This window comes from Myotis daubentonii, chromosome 3 (assembly GCF_963259705.1).
Source record: "Myotis daubentonii chromosome 3, mMyoDau2.1, whole genome shotgun sequence".
NCBI classification, from domain to species: Eukaryota; Metazoa; Chordata; class Mammalia; order Chiroptera; family Vespertilionidae; genus Myotis; species Myotis daubentonii.
Window position 1 is genome coordinate 205794466 of NC_081842.1, and position 18493 is coordinate 205812958.

Below are 18493 nucleotides of genomic sequence, written 5' to 3' on the forward strand. Positions count from 1 at the left end.
TCCTGCACGCGTCCCAATTGGGCAGGGGATGGAGCCCTTGACCAGAATGGAACCTGGGACCCTTCAGTCCTCAGGCCAACACTCTAACCACTGAGCCAAACTGGCTAGGGCTATTCCACTTCTTGATGCATTCATTGGTTGCTTCTTGTATGTGTCCTGATCACAGATCAAACCTGCTCTAACCAATTAAGCTACCTGTTGGGCCCTCTCAAATTTAATCACAACAGCCCTGCAGTCATTGTGTGAGGGAGTGCCCTATCTCCCAGCAGTGTCTGGTACAAAACAGGCTCAATTAACATGCTTGGTGAGTATGGGCCTACTTGATGCCTTTAAGTAGTCTAAACAAACTAAATAAGTTTGTTGTACATTTTTAATGCAATTGTTTACATTTTTTGAAAATGTTGATTCTCTCAGGAGAAAACCAGCTGAAAGGCACGAAGGTCATAAAAAGCTTCCCAATCCTCTGCACTCCCCCGTCTTCCTGCAGGGTCCATCTGCTCTCCTCGCCCCAGGCCAGTCCCAGCCGCCCCCCACCTGCACCTCACCACCAGCTTTTGCTGATCCACAGCCAAAGGCAGAGACAAACAGGCAGTGGGCAAGGGGACATAAGAGACTGTCCCTGCTGTGTTCCCTCCCCCTGCCACTCCACCCCCACACTCTTCCTTCCAGCCATACCCAATCCTGACCATCCTGAACACCCTCTGTCCTTTCATGCCTCCATACTTCGCACATGCTGTTCTTGAAGACGGGAAAGCGCTGTCCCTCCCCTTGTTCGCCACCCCTAAGATTCCTACAGTCTTCGCTAGCCAGCTCAGATGTCATCTCCTCTGTGAGGCCTCCTCCCACGCCCCCCAGCAATGAGTGCACCCCTCTTCTTGGTGCAGACTAGCTAGCTCATCATTCATATCCTATAGCAGTTGGACTGCAGTCAGTGTGTCCCCATGTCCCCAACTCCTTCGGCTGTGTTGAGGCTTCATCTCTGCTCCTAGCAGGGTCAAGAGAGAAGCCCAGGTTACTTCATTTTTTAAAATATATATATCACTGGTATATTTGAAAATGAAGAAATGACAAAACAAGATCACAAATATTAAGGCATATTCTTCAATGTTTAACACATTAATGCTTCTAATACAAAAAATTACAACATAATTGTGCGGTTCACAATTATCGATTTATTAAAGCATAATAACTTACAGTGCTCCATAGGCACTGTGGCCTATTAATAAGAAACAAGCTTAAAGATATACTAGGAGCGTCTTGGATTAAACTGGTCAGTGGATCTGACAACCTATAACTCCATCTGGAGATCCTGGACAAATGGTTCTCCTGGACCCTTCCCCTGGTGATAGGCTGTGCTACTGCCTCTGCACACAGTAGGTGCTCATTGTTTGCTAAGTGATGGGACACATACAGTTTTCCGAATTGGTTATTGAAAACCCACATACGATATTCCTGAGAAACAATGAAGTCCTGAACAATGAGGCAGGAAGTCACTTCCTCCTCCAGTGACCCAACCCTCAGAGTCCCGCTGAAGGCTGCAACAGGAAGCCCCTCACCCACTTTCTTTCCTCCCCCTGTTCCACTCCCCCCGACCCCACGCCTACCCCAGGGGCACCAAAAGAAGTCAGCCTTCCATCTCTCTCAGCCTCTCTCCTCCACCCTCTGGAGGGTCCCAGGTGAAGAAAGAGAAAAGCACTTACTCACAGGAGGAGGCAAGCAGCCAAGCAGGGTTTAGAGAGTCGCCCTGCCCCCAGCCAGGCCTAGGACTAAAAGAAACAGCAGAGGACAAAGAAGTGTTTAAAGCCCTGGAGCAAGGGGGAAGAAGAGGCCTAAGGAAGTTTACAAAGCAATCTGTCAGAGAAGGGATGAAAAGGGAGCCCTGCTGGGCTGAGGGGCTGGGCGCCCAGCTCACCTCACCTTAGGCCCAGTTAGAAACCTGCAATTACAGTATTCAGCCAAAGAATGAACCCATCTCCCTTGACCCAGAGGTTTTTCCTAAGGGTGAGGCCTTAACTTGCTGGATTCCTGGCAGCTCCAAATATCTCTGCTCTGCTGGGCTCAATTCACCAGTTTGTCTGAACCCACCAAACTGGTCCAACTTGGAGTTCCCTCTGGATTTCCAGCAGAAACATTATGTGAGAATAAGGTCACCAGCCGATCCTCACAGCTATGGAGCCACTCTGACTTCCCAGGTTTTTCTGAGCCAATGAAAATACCCACAGAAAGTGCTCACTTTCTGGAAGTCTTCCCTGCACCCACAGCTGTCATCTGAGTGCCCACTTTAAGTCATCTCAGTGCTCACCATCACCTTGGGTGTGATTACCCCATTTTACAGAGAGGGAAATGGGCCTGGAAAGATTAAGTGACTTTTCAAAGGATATACAGCCTGGATTTCAACCCAGGTCTGTCTGACCTTGACTGCCTTTCGGGGACCCTCTGTGATTCCATTTTTTTAAAACTTTTTGTGTGTGTGGCGTATCCATATCAATTTTAGGTGGGGTAAGATGGTACGATTTTGTGGTATCTAAAGAATTCCTCCCCGCACAGTTGGGGGTGTGGAGTGGGAGAGTCTGCCTCATGGCTGGGTAGAGTCCTAGTTCTTTTCAGACACTTGAGTAATTTAACCATCAATAACTGGGCGGTGGGAACAGGACACTCACTAATAAAAGCATAGCCTGGAGTCATGTTCGAGGAAAAAAATTCAAGTCACTCGGTGGGTAGATGTATCTGCAAAACAAAAGAAAAGCCCCTTTCCCAGCGCAGGCAGAGAAGTCTCCCGTACAGTGAGAGACAACAGGCTTCTGGGCACATGGCCAAGGTTCTGGGGATATTTATAACTCGAAGAGGGTGGGAGTCCCTAATAAGCTGCTATATTCTTTTTCCATCACTTCCCTCTCCAAGGCTACAGCGAGCTCAGGGCGCTTCTCCACGCAGAATGCCTGCTTTTCCTCGTGCTGGGCTCCCATTGTCTAATTTTCTCATCCTGGCTGGGGAAGGGGAAGGGGGCCAGTCCTTCCGTTCGGAAGAAACCCAGCTGCATGCAGCCTAGCTGCTGCTGGTGTTTCTTGGCCAGCTCCTGTGGTCTCTGAGGGACCTGCCTGTGAGCCTGTGGTTTCCGAGCAGCCTGAGCGTCTGAGGTCTCGGCATCTGTGCGAGTCTTTGGGATCTCTGGGCTTTGCCTGCAAGCCTGCGGATTCGAGATCTACCTGCAGGTCTGAGAGAATCCGGAAATCTGCCAGTCGTGATTTCTAGAACCTTCCCGAACGCCTGAAGCGGCCAAAGAACGCTGCCTGCGGATTTGGAATCTGTTTGGGGGCTCGCGGATCTTGGAGCCGGCGGTCTAGTGGACCTTTCGCGGGCCAGGAGGTAAGTCTGCTCGTTCTCAGCTCGGGTTTTCGGCTTCCTATCTTCAGCGATCAGAGACTGCTAACATGTGGAGGGCCCGCCCGGCTCAGGCCCTCAGGGGCCGGTCCGTGTCAAAGGCGGCCAGGAAACCTTTGAGCAGAGCAGCCTTCGGAACGATAAGGTCGGTTCTGCCCAGCGCTGGCGCCTGGCTCGCTCCCTTTACACGCCCTATCCCCCACATTCGCTCAGCGTTTTGGCTTCCCGCTCTGCCAGCCACAACTCTGCCCGCCCCTCAGGGGCGCCCTCTTTGGAAGGACGCAGTCAGACTCCCCTACAGGGTTAATAGCGATGGAGCTTGGACACCGCCTGTCCAGCCACCCACCACACTCGCTAGCTCCCCGGCGGCGCGGGGCCTCTTGGAAGTTGTAGTCTGTGTAGCAGGGTGCGAAGGCCGCAGGCGCTGCTGGGACATGTAGTGCGTGGGCGGAGCTCAAAGTTCCTGCGAGGCCGCTGAATCTTCCCCGGGGAGTGGGCGGCTGCTTCTTTCCTCTCAGGCCCGGCTGTCAGATGAGTGTTAATCCGAGCGGAACCCAACACAGGCCAGCACCTAAATTAGGCCAGACGTCGCAATTAAGGTCTGATCCACGATAAGCTTCTAGGGACGTGAGGAGAAGCAGGGCAACTTCCCTTGCTTAATCGGGCTGCTGTCTCCGACAGAAGAAAGCAGAAGATACTCTGTCCTGAGTAGGAGAACGCGGTCCTTCCTTCACCCTTTTGTTCTTTTCCCTCCTTGGCTTTTGGCCCCTGAGTGGCCTTTGTACGCCAGAATGGAACTCAAACTCCCAGCAGGCCGCAGGGGCAGGCGCAGGCGCGATGGAGGTGTCCAGCCTTGTTACAAGAGGCGGGCCTAGTATTCGGCTTGTAATTGGTAGAGCGTTTTCCGAGCTTCGCTCGCTGATTGGCTGAGGCAGCTTCCGGAAAGGCCTCATCCTGGAGATGGAAGAGCGGAGGCGTTCTGTGGGCTGGGCTGAGAGCCGCCTCCCGGAGACAGCAGCGGCTTGAGCCCCGGCGGGAGGGACGGAGCCAGGGAGCTGTCCTGTCCTGCTAAATCCCGGCATTGCCTCCACCCCGTGGTGGCGGAGACACGGAGGGCGGGTCGCGCTCGAGGGTCAAGGAGGAGAGTGACCCTGCCCGGGTCCAGGGCCCTCCCTAGCCGCCCGGCGGCCAGAACTCCAGCCCTGGGGAGTGGGCAGGGCCTGTGTTCTGTGCCTCACGCCCTGCTTTTCGCCTCCTTTAGTGCTGTCTGCTAGCTGCTTTTCCTGCTCTTTCTCCTGGGAGGCGAATCCTTGAGCCCGAGATGGCAGCCACCCTGCTCATGGCTGGGTCCCAGGTAAGCCGGGGGTGGCTTCGCGGACCCTGCCTCTGCTTATCCACCTGGTCCCGGCGTTTCTTTGCAAATCCCTGTGGGAAATTCCCTGGAAATAGTAATTACCTCGCTTCGGTATTGTGCCTCCAGGAACCCAGACCGGTTTAGCCACAAACAAGCATTTATTGAACACCTGCTGCATGCCTTTAAATGCCGGGGAGACAAAAGGTGGATGGATGAAACGGGCTCTCCCGCCTGCTCACAATCTATAGGGAGACAGATGCATTCGGTTAACCGTGATACAACGTGATAAGAGCTCCATTTGCTGTAGGAACGAAGTGGTTGGTGTGAGAAGGAAGGCGTGGGAGTGATTAATTCTATCTGAGGGGTCCGAGGGAGGAGTGGAGCCAAGCAGAGGGATGGGGGGCACCGAAGAATAGTTGGTACTGGAACAGGACCTAAAAGAATAGTAGGATACCTGGAGGAGGAGGGCCAGCGCTTCCATTCATAACTTATTTTGCTCCTTACATTCTTTTTATTTCTTAAAACCCGTTGTCACTTAAATATTTGTCAGTGGTTTTCCTCATCTGGAATAAAAAAAGAATAATAGGATTTTTCTGGTTTGAGAAAGATATCCCAGGAAAAGAGGAACATTGTGAGTAAAGTTGTGGTGCCATGTGGGTGCTAGATGTGTTCTGAGCAAAGTACAGGATTCCCGTGTGGGGCAGGGTTGTCTGGCCATTGGACCAGAGCAATTAGCTTGTAAATTGCTCTCTTCTTTATCTCTTTTTAGCGTGTTCATTTCTTCTTTGGACTCTATAAATCAGATTTAATACCCTTTGCCTCCTCAATAATTCTAGCTGTGTCTGTAATTTCTTTTCTTTTTTTTTTTTTAAATATATTTTATTGATTTTTTACAGAGAGGAAGGGAGAGAGATAGAAAGTTAGAAACATCGATGAGAGAGAAACATCGATTAGCTGCCTCTTGCACATCTCCCACTGGGGATGTGCCCACAACCCAGGTACATGCCCTTGACCGGAATCGAACCTGGGACCCTTCAGTCCGCAGGCCTACGCTCTATCCACTGAGCCAAACCGGTTTCGGCTGTGTCTGTAATTTCAAGGAGAAAAACTGGTACCAATCTATGAGATGTCAAGTAATGGAGAAGCATTGTGTGATTTCAGGCACCGGTGACATTTGAAGATATGGCCATGTACCTCACTCGGGAAGAATGGAGACCTCTGGACCCTACGCAAAGGGACCTTTACAGGGATGTTATGCAGGAGAATTATGGGAATGTTGTCTCATTAGGTAAGTAAGGGTTCTCTATCATTCTTCACCCCACATTTTGAGACTAGCTCTTTCAACACAACCTAGTTGTTTGATTTAAAAAAATATATATACATTATATTGATTTCAGAGAAGAAGGGAGAGGGGGAGAGAGAGAAACATCAATGATGAGAGAGAATCATTGATGGGCTGCCTCCTGTATGCCCCCTGCTGGGGATTGAGACCACAACCCAGGGCATGTGCCCTTCACTGGAATCGAACTTGGGGCCCCTCAGTCTGCAGGCCAATGCTCTATCCATTGAGCCAAACAAGCTAGGGCAAGTTGTTTGATTTTTAAAGCACTTAATTGGAAGGCAGCTATGCTCACCACTATACCACCAACGCTAAAGCACTTAATTGGATATTGACTTGATTCCTCAGACAAATGTTTGAGTGGGAATTTCAGAGTCATATTGTCTATTTTTAAAATTTTATTTATTGATTTTAGAGAGAGAGGAAGAGAGAGACAGAGAAACATCGATTTGTTGTTCCATTTATTTGTGCATTCATTGGTTGATTCTTGTATGTACCCTGTCCAGGTATCAAACCTGCAACCTTGGCATATCAGAAGATGGGGGGGTTCTGACCTGGGTTAATGGGAGGGCAAAAGCCACCTCTCTGTGTTTGTTTTGACTTTGGAGCCTTAGCTTTGCCTTAGGTCCTTCATCTGGAGTAGGTGCTAGTCTAGAGATGTTTCAGAGTTGATCATAGATTTTGAGTATGTCAAATGTTGTTCCAGGAAAATCCTAAGCTATTAAATTAGATTGCAAATTATATTATTGAGGAAAGCTAATTTTTAAAAATTACATATTTTTTTATTTCAGAGAGGAAGGGAGAGGGAGAGAGAGATAGAAATACTGCCCTGACTGGTTTGGCTCAGTGGATAGAGCGTTGGCCTGCGGACTCCAGGGTCCCAGGTTCGATTCTGGTCAAGGGCATGTACCTTGGTTGCGGGTGCATCCCCAGTGGGGGGTGTGGAGGAGGCAGCTGATCGATGTTTCTCTCTCATCGATGTTTCTGGCTCTCTATCCTTCTCCCTTCCTCTCTGTAAAAAAATCAATAAAATATATTTAAAAAAAAGAAAGAAAGAAAGAAATATCAATGATGAGAGAGAATCATCGATCGGTTGCCTCCTGCAAGTCCCATGCTGGGGACTGAGACCGCAACCTGAGCATGTGCCCTGACTGGGGATCGAACCATGACCTTCTGGTTCATAGGTTGATGCTCAACCACTGAGCCACCCCGGGTGGGCAAGAAAGCTAGTTTTTTTTGATGGTCTGCAAACCTGTCTTTTTAAAAAATATATGTTTTTATTTATTTTTTTTAGAGAGAGAGGAAGGGAGAGGGATAGAGATTACTACTGAGCCACACTGGCCAAAACCTGTCTGTTCTCTTAGTTATCCTTTGGTCTGAGTGTAACCAGAACAAACAGTATATTCTTGAGCTGGATAGCCTTTAGACCAGTGGTTCTCAGCCTTCTGGCCCTTTAAATACAGTTCCTCATGTTGTGACCCAACCATAAAATTATTTTTGTTGCTACTTCATAACTGTAATGTTGCTACTGTTATGAATCGTAATGTGAATATCTGATATGCAGGATGGTCTTAGGCGACCCCTGTGAAAGGGTCGTTTGACCGCCAAAGGGTTTCCAACCACAGGTTGAGAACCGCTGCTTTAGACTCATGTTGTCTTGTGTTTAGACTCAACAGAAGTTAGCAACCATGTATGGTTCACTAGGTCATCTGCCACTCATTGAGGACTAATTTTTTATCCCTATAGCCTTTTCCAGAGAAAAGGCAAATAGAAAGGGTTTTCTTCTTATTTTTTTTTAAATATATTTTATTGATTTTTTACAGAGAGGAAGGGAGAGAGATAGTTAGAAACATCGATGAGAGAGAAACATCGATCAGCTGCCTCCTGCACACCCCCTACTGGGGATGTACCCGCAACCCAGGTACATGCCCTTGACTGGAATCGAACCTGGGACCCTTCAGTCCACAGTCCGACACTCTATCCACTGAGCCAAACAGGTTTCGGCTCTTATTTTTTTTTAATCATCACCCAAGGATATGCTTTTTTCATTGATGAGAGAGAGAGAAAGAGAGAAACATCAGTGTGTGAGAGAAAAATTGATTGGTTGCCTCCTGTTTGCACCAGGACCAAGGATTGAACTCAAAACCTAGGTATGTGCGTTGACCAGGAATCAAACCCAGGACCCTTCAGTGTGTGGGACAGTGTTCTAACCACTGGTCACATTGGCCAGGGTGAGACGTTTTCTTTTTTTTTCTTTTTTTAAAATATATTTTACTGATTTTTTACAGAGAGGAAGGGAGAGAGAGAGTTAGAAACATCGATGAGAGAGAAACATCGATCAGCTGCCTCCTGCACATCTCCTACTGGGGATATGCCTGCAACCCAGGTACATGCCCTTGACTGGAATCGAACCTGGGACCTTTCAGTCCGCAGGCCGACGCTCTATCCACTGAGCCAAACCGGTTTCGGCAAGACGTTTTCTTTTTAACTGGCCTTTCTCTGATATTCAAAGTTTCTTGGATCCTTCCTTTAGGAAGCTACTAGAAATTAAGTTATTTACCCAGATCTGTTGCAGTCTGTTATCCAAATATTCCACTTAACGCAACAGAAATTAGAAATGAGAATCTCAAAGAAATATGAATCTATATGTCTAAGGTTGAGTCCAAGGAACACTTAGGGATGGAAACATGGAAGCACAAAAAAAAAAAAAATTATTTGCCCAAATAAGTGGGAATAATGTTAACAAGGTCTCTTTACCTCAAGACTCTTTAGAGCCTTTATTATGTTATCAGGCAATGTGAATTTCTGAGATGTTGTTGCATGCATCATTTACCAAAGTAATTTATCCTTGGGACCCTTTTCTCTCAGCATACCTACCTCTTTCTGAAGAATGTACTAAGAAATGCAACTTGGAAAATGCAGTGTCTGGTAGAAAGGTTTTTTTTGTACACAGTGGTTATATATTTTGATTCTCATTTGAAGACTATGCTTAGTCAATGCCAGGAATGTTCTAAGCTAGGCATCTTTTTTGCGTTCTCAAATCTTCCCACCCATTTTCATTAAAAGGCCCCTAGAAAGTAGCATTTGGCAGTCACTTTTTCTGTCAACTAAGATTTGAAAGAAATAGATAAAAATTCACTTTATCCATGCTAACCCAGTAGGTTCTTAGTAAATTTATATAATGGTAATGACGAAGGCTTGATTAGTTAAGAACAAGCACATATACATACATACATGCCTTCACATACAAAATATCTAGGTTCTTGGCTCTTAGAGATTCTAATTTAGAGTTTCCAGTATTCTCCTTTTTTGAAAAAAACACACAACATATTTATTGATTTCAGAGAGGAAGGCAGGGATAGATAGGAACATCAGTGATGAGAGAGAATCATGATTGGCTCCTCCTGCATGCCTCCTACTGGGGATCGAGCCTACAACTTGGGCCTGGGCCTTGACAGGGAATCGAACCGTGACCTCCTTGTTCATAGGTGGATGCTCAACCACTGAGCCCACTGGCCAGGCTGGTTTTCTCCTTTTGAGAAACCAGGAATCTATACAGTTTTTATAAAGAACCATTAACTGTATTGATACAGAGTATGAACTTTGATCAGACAGACCTGAATTTGAATCCTGGCTCCACCATTTATGACCTTTTGTGTGTTTTTTTCCAACTACTGTTTAAATTCAATACCATTCCACAGCAGTTTTGTTTTGTTTTTTTAAATATTTTATTGATTTTTTTTACAGAGAGAAAGGGAGAGGGATAGAGAGTTAGAAACATCCATGAGAGAGAAACATTAGTCAGCTGCCTCCTGCACACCCCCTACTGGGGATGTGCCCTCAACCAAGGTACATGCTCTTGACTGGAATTGAACTTGGGACCCTTCAGTCTGTAGGCTGATGCTCTATCCACTGAGCCAAACCAGTCAGGGTCCACAGCAGTGTCAGATGTATAGCAAAGTAGCCAAAAAACCATGCACTCTACAGAGTGGTCCTTTCGCTGACCCAAGCACCCACCTGGCCGCCTACCCAGTTATCTCGACATTATTGACAATATTCCCCTGGCTGTAATTCGGATCTCTGTGGTGATTCTGCAACTATCAGTTTATACTGCTTAATCCCCTCCTCACCTTTTTCTTTTTATATATTTTTATTGATTTCAGAGAGAATGGGAGAGGGAGAGAGATAGGAACATCAATGATGAGAGAGAATCTTTGATCGGCTGCCTGCTCCACATCTTCACAGGGGATTGAGTCCGCAACCCAGGCATGTGCCCTTGACCGGAATCAAACTTGCAACTCCTCAGTCTGCAGGCTGACACTTTATCCACTAACCCAAACTGGCTAGGGCCCCTCCTCACTTTTTCACCTAGTCTCCCAAACCCTCTCCCCTCTGACAGCTGTCAGTCTGTTCTCTGTATCTATGAGTATAGCCTTTTGTTTTTAGTTTTTATTTTAAAAAATTTTTTAATGAGTATGACCTTTTGGAAGTCATTTCTCTCAGTCTTAGGTTTCTTTGTTTCTTTCTTTTAATATATTTTTATTGATTTTAGAGAGGAAGGGAGAAGGATAGAGAGATAGATAGAAACATCAATGATGAGAGAGGATCATCGATTGGCTGCCTCCTGCACGCCCCCTACTGGGGATTGAGCCCACAACCCAGGCATGTGCCTTTGGCTGGAATCGAACCTGGGACCCTTCAGTCCCCAGGTTGATGCTCTATCCACTGAGCCAAACCAGCTAGGATATAGGTTTCTTATTTATAAAGTGGAAATCATAATTCCTGATTCAGGGCAGTTGAGGTACTAATGCATGTAAAGAACTTAACATAATGCCTGGTACATACTGGTAGTAGGTAATTCTTTGTGTGTTTACCAGTATTATTATTATTATTTACTTTTTATTACAGATTTTGAGATCAGGAGTGAGAACGAGGTGAATCCAAAGCAAGAGATTAGTGAAGATATAGAACTTGGGACAGCATCTGAAAGACCTGTTGGGAATACAGAGGAAAATCCTGAAAATGAAGAGGCCTTTGAAAGCAGGGATAGATCAGAAAGACAGTGGGGAGATTTAACAGCAGAAGAGTGGGTAAGCTATCCTCTCCAACAAGTCACGGATCTGCTTGTCCACAAAGAAATTCACACAGGTATTCAATATCATATATGTTCTCATTGTGGAAAGGCCTTCAGTCAGATCTCAGACCTTAATCGACATCAGAAAACCCACACTGGAGACAGACCCTATAAGTGTTATGAATGTGGAAAGGGCTTCAGTCGGAGCTCACACCTTATTCAGCATCAAAGAACGCACACTGGAGAGAGACCCTATGACTGTAATGAGTGTGGGAAAAGTTTTGGAAGAAGTTCTCATCTCATCCAGCATCAAACAATCCATACTGGAGAAAAGCCCCACAAATGTAACGAATGTGGGAAAAGTTTCTGCCGTCTATCTCACCTAATCCAACATCAAAGGACCCACAGTGGGGAGAAACCCTATGAGTGTGAGGAGTGTGGGAAAAGCTTCAGCCGGAGCTCTCACCTAGCTCAACACCAGAGGACCCACACAGGTGAGAAGCCTTATGAGTGTAATGAATGTGGGCGAGGTTTCAGTGAGAGATCTGATCTCATCAAACACTATCGAGTCCACACAGGAGAGAGGCCCTACAAGTGTGATGAGTGTGGGAAGAATTTCAGTCAGAACTCTGACCTTGTGCGCCATCGCAGAGCCCACACAGGAGAAAAGCCGTACCACTGTAATGAATGTGGAGAGAATTTCAGCCGCATCTCACACTTGGTTCAGCACCAGAGAACCCACACTGGGGAAAAGCCATATGAATGTAATGCTTGTGGGAAAAGCTTCAGCCGGAGTTCTCATCTCATCACACACCAGAAAATTCACACTGGAGAAAAGCCCTATGAGTGCAATGAGTGTTGGCGAAGCTTTGGTGAAAGGTCAGATCTAATTAAACACCAGAGAACCCACACAGGAGAGAAACCTTATGAATGTGTGCAGTGTGGAAAAGGTTTCACCCAGAGCTCCAACCTCATCACACATCAGAGGGTTCACACGGGAGAGAAGCCTTACGAATGTACTGAATGCGAAAAGAGTTTCAGCCGGAGCTCAGCTCTTATTAAACATAAGAGAGTTCACACTGACTAAGTCCTGTAATTATGACTGAGAAACAATTCATTTGAAGGTACAATTTTATTTGATATCAAAGAGCTCTTTTAAGACTGAGTTTCTTATACCATACCGAATTTTCTTGTTGTAGGCCACAGTTTAAAATATCAAAGAAGACAAGCCATTTGAAATTCTCACCCACGGCTTTGGGAATGTTATTCCCTCTCCAAAATAGTGATTTTTATTCACTCAATGAAGTACTTCATCGAAATCAGCCCCATGAGTAACTGGAACTCTGAAGTCTAGATAATAAATGCTGGTAAATGCTCAGGACTGGAAATAGAGTAAATTTTTTAAGGTATTTCTCCTTGCCTTAGCTCAAAAAACTGTGCTAGGGGAAATGTTGGACTGTAATAGGGTGGTCACAGCTGCTTTGGAGAAAGATGACAGACTGCCTGAACTGCCACACTTATTCACTTACCATAGTATTTGGGCACACACATCTTACCATTCAAAAGGCTTTGTCCTTGAGTTGCTCATGCACTTGTACCTTTCTGACTTCCTGAGAGCTGGATTCTGCATGATGAAGGCAATGATCATAAAATTTTTCCTTCTCATTGTTTCTAATTAACTTTCTAAAAGCTTGCATCTTTGTGAAAGCTAACTGAAGATACAGATTGCAAGGATAAATGAAACACAGGTTTGGGGACAAGGACTCATCAATGGTGGTGACTTTAGGAAGTGATGCCCACTATTTTTATTGCCATTATTCGGAATTTATTAATTTCCTTTGGGGAATCACTCTAGGGAACATTGTAGGGAAAATATCTTCAAGGAAAGATAGGACCATAAGTGTTGGTGGAGTGTAAGGAGCAGGTGGATTTGACAATTTCAGGGGAGGAAGCACAGAGTCCCTTCCCGAGGAACACAGGTCATTTCTGTGTACTTTCCCCTCTACCCTTTAAGATCAATCCTCCCTATACTGCTAACTCTAGGATTTGATAAGGGCCACATCCCAGTGTTTCTCTTAGCTTGCATAAGAGCATGTGTATGTACAGTAAAATGTGTATTCCTGTGGTTTTTCCAATAGCAGAAACTGAATTCACACAGAATTAGCATGTTCTTGGGTGATGTTGATTGTGTGACAGAACTACAGACACACTCCAATTGAAGAATGTTTTTTTTCATTCTTTATGATGAAAAAATTTAAACACTAATGCTTTAATGTGCACTCTTGTAAGATCTGTCTTTGTACAGAACTACACACTTGTTTATATTTATCAGTCAATTGTGGGAGATAACTGATTGTCCTGTTCTCAGAGTGAACGTCTCTTTGGGCTAGTAACAAGGAATTAATAAGCCTATAGGAATGTATTTTCATCCTGTCAGCCTACAGATATAAATGGTTAAAATAAGAGTTGACCCAATGTAAGCCCAGTAGTGTCAGTTCTCCTTATCTCAGCCCAAGTAAGAATTAAGAAATATCCCAAATGTTGGTGCTTATCCAAGTACTTGGGGGTGTGAGTGGAAGAAAATTGATGCCCAGGAAATGGGACTCACGGAAATTTTTGTTTAGCGTGTCTCAAGTTATTTCTACTGTGCTTTATTATGAAAGTTGTAACATTTGAAAACTACTTTTGCCATAGCTCTTTGGGACTTGGTGTTAAAGAGCTCATGGTCTCTAGGGTCGGGTACTATAGTGAATTATGACCCACAGCTGTGTGGGACTGCATCACTTGCAAATGACACAACCTCGAAAGTAACAAAATGAAAAACCACTCCACCGAGGAGCTTTCTTTCTGTTGCCACTCCTATTTAAATGTAAACTCGGGCAAGAAGCATGTTTTTCTTTCGATACAAAATCTAGCCGACTGTGGGTATTCATATTTTAATTGTTGAATGACTTACATGTTCTTAATGACTAAACTCGAATATGTCTTTACCATATCAGTGTTGCTGATGGTTTTAATGAATATCAAAGTTCTCCTGTTTCTGTTAGCCATTAGGGCATCAGTTTTGGAGTGGCCATAGAAGACAGCATCTTCTTGACCTAATTGTATTTCACTCCCTTTTTCTTCCCTTCTCTCCTGCCCCAACCTGAAACTGCGCCTGTTGCTGCTTTTGGCTCCTAAGTACCCCAGCCATCTCTCCAAACATGTACACTCCAGCTGGGAAGTTAAAAGGGCAAGGGCCAGACCAGCTCTTTCTCCTCTTTTTCTACCAATTGCTGCCCATATGTTGAACTTTGTGTAGCAGTTATGCATCAGACTCTCTTTGCATGCCTTCTGCTCCCAAGATTCTGGCTGCTTCTGCACATACCCTGAACACTTTGTGCCTGTTTTCTATGGTTGTGGAGAGTGAATGAACAAGTAAGTACCTAGAACAGTTTTCCTTATGGTATTGGTCAGTTATCCTAGTGTCTATATCTGTATTATTCTAACAATATTCTATAATTAAAAGTATAATTTTTAAAATAAAAAAACCTGAGAATTATTTTAGTAATCCAGCACGGATTCACAAAATGGGTTTTTATCAGATTCATTAAAATTGGGCACAATCATTCTTTACATTCATTCCTTTGTACAGATGTTCTTATGGTAATTTAGAGTACATTGTATTCACACATTGGTGAACCCTTTGGACAGGGGTCCTCAAACTACGGCCCGCGGGCCACATGCAAATACAAATATTGTATTTGTTCCCGTTTTGTTTTTTTACTTCAAAATAAGATATGTGCAGTGTGCATAGGAATTTGTTCATAGTTTTTTTTTAAACTATAGTCCGGCCCTCCAACAGTCTGAGGGACAGTGAACTGGCCCCCTGTTTAAAAAGTTTGAGGATCCTTGCCTTTGGATATTGCCATATTTTGGGAAGATGCAAAAACTTGAACAATTTCCTATGAAGATTAGGCTGGTGGCAAGGCAACATGGACATATTTGGTATGAATGACTGGCTCATTAGCTTTGTTGGAGAAGAGAAAAGAAAAAACAAACAAACCACATCCAAAAGGAAAACTGAAAGGAGGCCTTGTTGCTTTAAGGAGATATTTTTGGTATCTATTAAACAATTTCTACTGAACCTGTGCTGGGAGTCCAGAACAGATACCTCTTAGAAACAGTCAAAGGCTCTCTATTCATGACACAGTTGCACCATCTGCCTAAGGCAGTGATTATGTGTTGCCAGGGTGTGGCCACAATTTTCAAATGACTTACAAGTAATTTTCTCTTATGAAACTTTTTTTTTTTTTTAAATGAAGGGCCAGTCTAGGCAAAGGTAAGGAGTGGAAGTGCTTTACATTGGGCAAAGATACAAACATGGAAGAAAAACTGAAATAATCTCATAGCCTAGACTTGGAAAAGAAATTTTATCAAAGCATTTTTTAAAAAAGATTTCTCCATCTACAAGTTCTGCATTTTTAATTTCTAGGAAGGAAAATGCCATTTCACCAGGAGAAATTCACCTGGAGCCTTCCCTCTAAGGCTATTGGATGTGTTAATATTTCCCTATTATAACAAAGCAGATTTCCTCTTTGTTCTCTAGGAGGCTAGAGAGTGGTTCTCAACCTTCCTAATGCCGCGACCCTTTAATACAGTTCCTCATGTTGTGGTGACCCCCAATTTCGTTGTTACAAATTGAACATAATTAAAGCATAGTGATTCATCACAAAAACAATATGTAATTATATATGCGTTTTCCAATGGTCTTAGGCGACCCCTGTGAAAGGGTCGTTCGACCCCCCAAAGGGATCGCGGCCCACAGGTTGAGAACCGATGGGTTAGGGCTGTGCTTCCAGATTAGGACCCCACTGAGACTACTGAAATGATAATTTGTTAAATGGTTCCCTTGTGCTTCAAAAGTTAGTGCTGTACAAAGGAGAGTTCCTATGTCCTGGGAGAAAAAGACAGTGGTGTAGACAATTTGGGCCCTGCTTCTCTATAGACTTCAAGGTAAAGGGCCATTAGTAAAAAATAACTGAGAAGTAAAATTAATAGAACACTACCCTGTAATGATCTAATATTGTTTTGTAGTTAAAACCATTGGAGTAAGTTTTTCTAAATGCTTCATGTTCAAAGTTTGTATAGTTTTCAGCTTTTCCAAAGGTGGTTTTGATTTTGTTTCTGGGAGAGGTTGAGGCTGATGACATCAAAGACTCACTTTGAGGTTCACACCAGCCCCTGCAGCTAGCTGCGTTGTAGATATCTCCACTTGGAAACTACCCAGGCACGTTAAAATCAAACCTCAAACTGAACCTACCACTTTCTTCCACTACCACCACTTGCTTCTGTGTTTCCTAACTGGCTCATTACCTAGTTATCCAAGCTAGAAACTTGCATATCATACTTGATAATTCCTGCTCCTGTAGCCATCCTCCCAAAATCAATAATGAGTTGAATAGTTATCTAGACACGACCATACCACCTCTTAAATATTTTTCCAATGTTCCTACCTTGCTCTACTGCCACCACTTACCTTGTGACCTTGGACAAATTATTTAGCTTTTCTGTTCCTTGGGTTTCCCATCCATTAAACGGGGTAATTATATCTACCTCATAGAATTGCAAAGATTAAAAATGAAATAACAGGGCTCAAAATATTAACTGCAATTATTCAGACCACTACCACGCCACATCTTCCTTACATAACCCCATGATGAGCCTCCTGTTTTCAAACCCCTTCAGTCTACTCCCTTACTGCAGCTAGTATGAGCTTTCTGAAGGGCAAATCTCTTCTTGCCACTGTTCTATATAAAACCTCCTCATGCTTTCCATCACCGGCAGCACACAGTGAAACTCCATCAGTGTGACTTGGGAGGAGGCCATCTATGATCTGGCCTCTGCTGCTCTCCTCAGCTTCTGTTCTCTGTACTTTCCCTGCACTTGCAACACTATCCCAGCAGCATCTCTTTCTTTCTGGCCGACTCATCCTCATCTTTCAGATCTCATACCTAACTTGTTCTAGGAGTTACTATAGTTTGAGTCTCAGCTCTGACTTGAGCCTTAGTTTCTTCATTTGTGAAAGGGAGATGATACCTTTTGGTACTTGGCCTCATATTCATATATTGTTGTGAGCATTAAGTAAGATAATATGGTAAATTCTTAAGTGTTAAGTAATATTATGAAGTCCATAGGGGTAAACCTTTATGAAACCTTTTCTTTTTTGTTAATCCTCATCTGAGGATATTTTCGTCCATTGATTTTTAGGGAGAGTGGAAGGAAGGGAGGGAGGGAGAGAGAAAAAAGAGGGAGGAAAGCATCGATGTGAAAGAGACACATCAATTGGTTGCTTCTAGAATGCGCCCTGAACGGGACAGGGGTTCAAACCTGCAACCCAGGTATGTGCTCTTGACTAGGAATCAAACCCGAGACCCTTCTGTATAAGGACTGATGCTCGCCACTTAGGCATGCCAGCCAGGGCAAGACATTTTCCTTTCTAACAAACCTACCAGCCGGAACCGGTTTGGCTCAGTGGATAGAGCGTCGGCCTGCGGACTGAAAGGTCCCAGGTTCGATTCCGGTCAAGGGCATGTACCTGGGTTGCGGGCACATCCCCAGTGGGAGATGTGCAGGAGGCAGCTGATCAATGTTTCTCTCTCATCGATGTTTCTAACTCTCTATCTCTCTCCCTTCCTCTCTGTAAAAAATCAATAAAATATATTAAAAAAAAAAAAAAAAAAACCTACCTGAAGGTTTGTTGCTCCCCAGTGCTGAGATCTTGTGAGGCCACAATTTTGTTTTGTAGATACTGTCATTCCTCAGGATAAGCTCAAATTGCATTGAGAAACTAATTTGCAAATCATATGAAGAAATGTCCTCATTATGTTTTTTTTATTTGAGAGAGATTGATTGATTTGTTGTTCCACTTATTTATGCATTCACTGGTTAATTCTTGTATGTGCCCTGACTGGGGATATATCAGGACAACTCTCTAACCAACTGAGCTACCCAGCCATGCCTATTCTCATTACCTTATATCACAGTTTGCTTTGGTCCCTAAATAGTATCTTCCAACTTATTAATCAGATGACTATGATTATTATTTGACTAGTAAAAATATGTACCTTTATAAATGAAGAATCTGCCAATGCTGAAACTTCATGTTGAAAAACAGCTTAGTGGCTGAAACCGGTTTGGCTCAGTGGATAGAGCGTCGGCCTGTGGACTGAGGGGTCCCGGGTTCGATTCCGGTCAAGGGCATGTACCTGGGTTGTGGGCGCATCCCCGGTGGGAGATGTGCAGGAGGCGGCTGATCGATGTTTCTCTCCCATCGATGTTTCTAACTCTCTATCTCTCTCCCTTC

The 18493-nt window shown here is 44.5% G+C and overlaps 1 protein-coding gene across 3 annotated transcripts; it reads left to right on the plus strand.

Annotated features, from left to right (window-relative positions):
• Nucleotides 1-2369: 2369 nt before the first annotated feature.
• On the plus strand, nucleotides 2370-14769 carry ZNF436 (zinc finger protein 436). 3 transcript variants are annotated; one of them, XM_059690854.1, is made up of 4 exons: nucleotides 2370-3366; nucleotides 4643-4735; nucleotides 5897-6023; nucleotides 10983-14769. In XM_059690854.1, exons 2-4 carry the CDS (start codon nucleotides 4703-4705, stop codon nucleotides 12233-12235), a joined length of 1413 nt encoding a protein of 470 aa, XP_059546837.1. In that variant the 5' UTR covers nucleotides 2370-3366; nucleotides 4643-4702; the 3' UTR covers nucleotides 12236-14769. The 3 variants fall into 3 exon arrangements, with proteins under 3 accessions (XP_059546837.1, XP_059546839.1, XP_059546838.1); XM_059690855.1 differs by lacking the exon at nucleotides 2370-3366 and adding an exon at nucleotides 3742-4089; XM_059690856.1 differs by lacking the exon at nucleotides 4643-4735.
• Nucleotides 14770-18493: the final 3724 nt, after the last annotated feature.

What these genes read in the sequence shown, in the direction of transcription:
- ZNF436 (XM_059690854.1), top strand. Translation starts at nt 4,703, where the DNA reads ATGGCAGCCACCCTGCTCATGGCTGGGTCCCAG. An exon ending in TGCTCATGGCTGGGTCCCAG is followed by an intron (nt 4,736 to 5,896) that starts GTAAGCCGGGGG and finishes GTGTGATTTCAG; the next exon opens with GCACCGGTGACATTTGAAGA. An exon ending in TGGGAATGTTGTCTCATTAG is followed by an intron (nt 6,024 to 10,982) that starts GTAAGTAAGGGT and finishes TTTTTATTACAG; the next exon opens with ATTTTGAGATCAGGAGTGAG.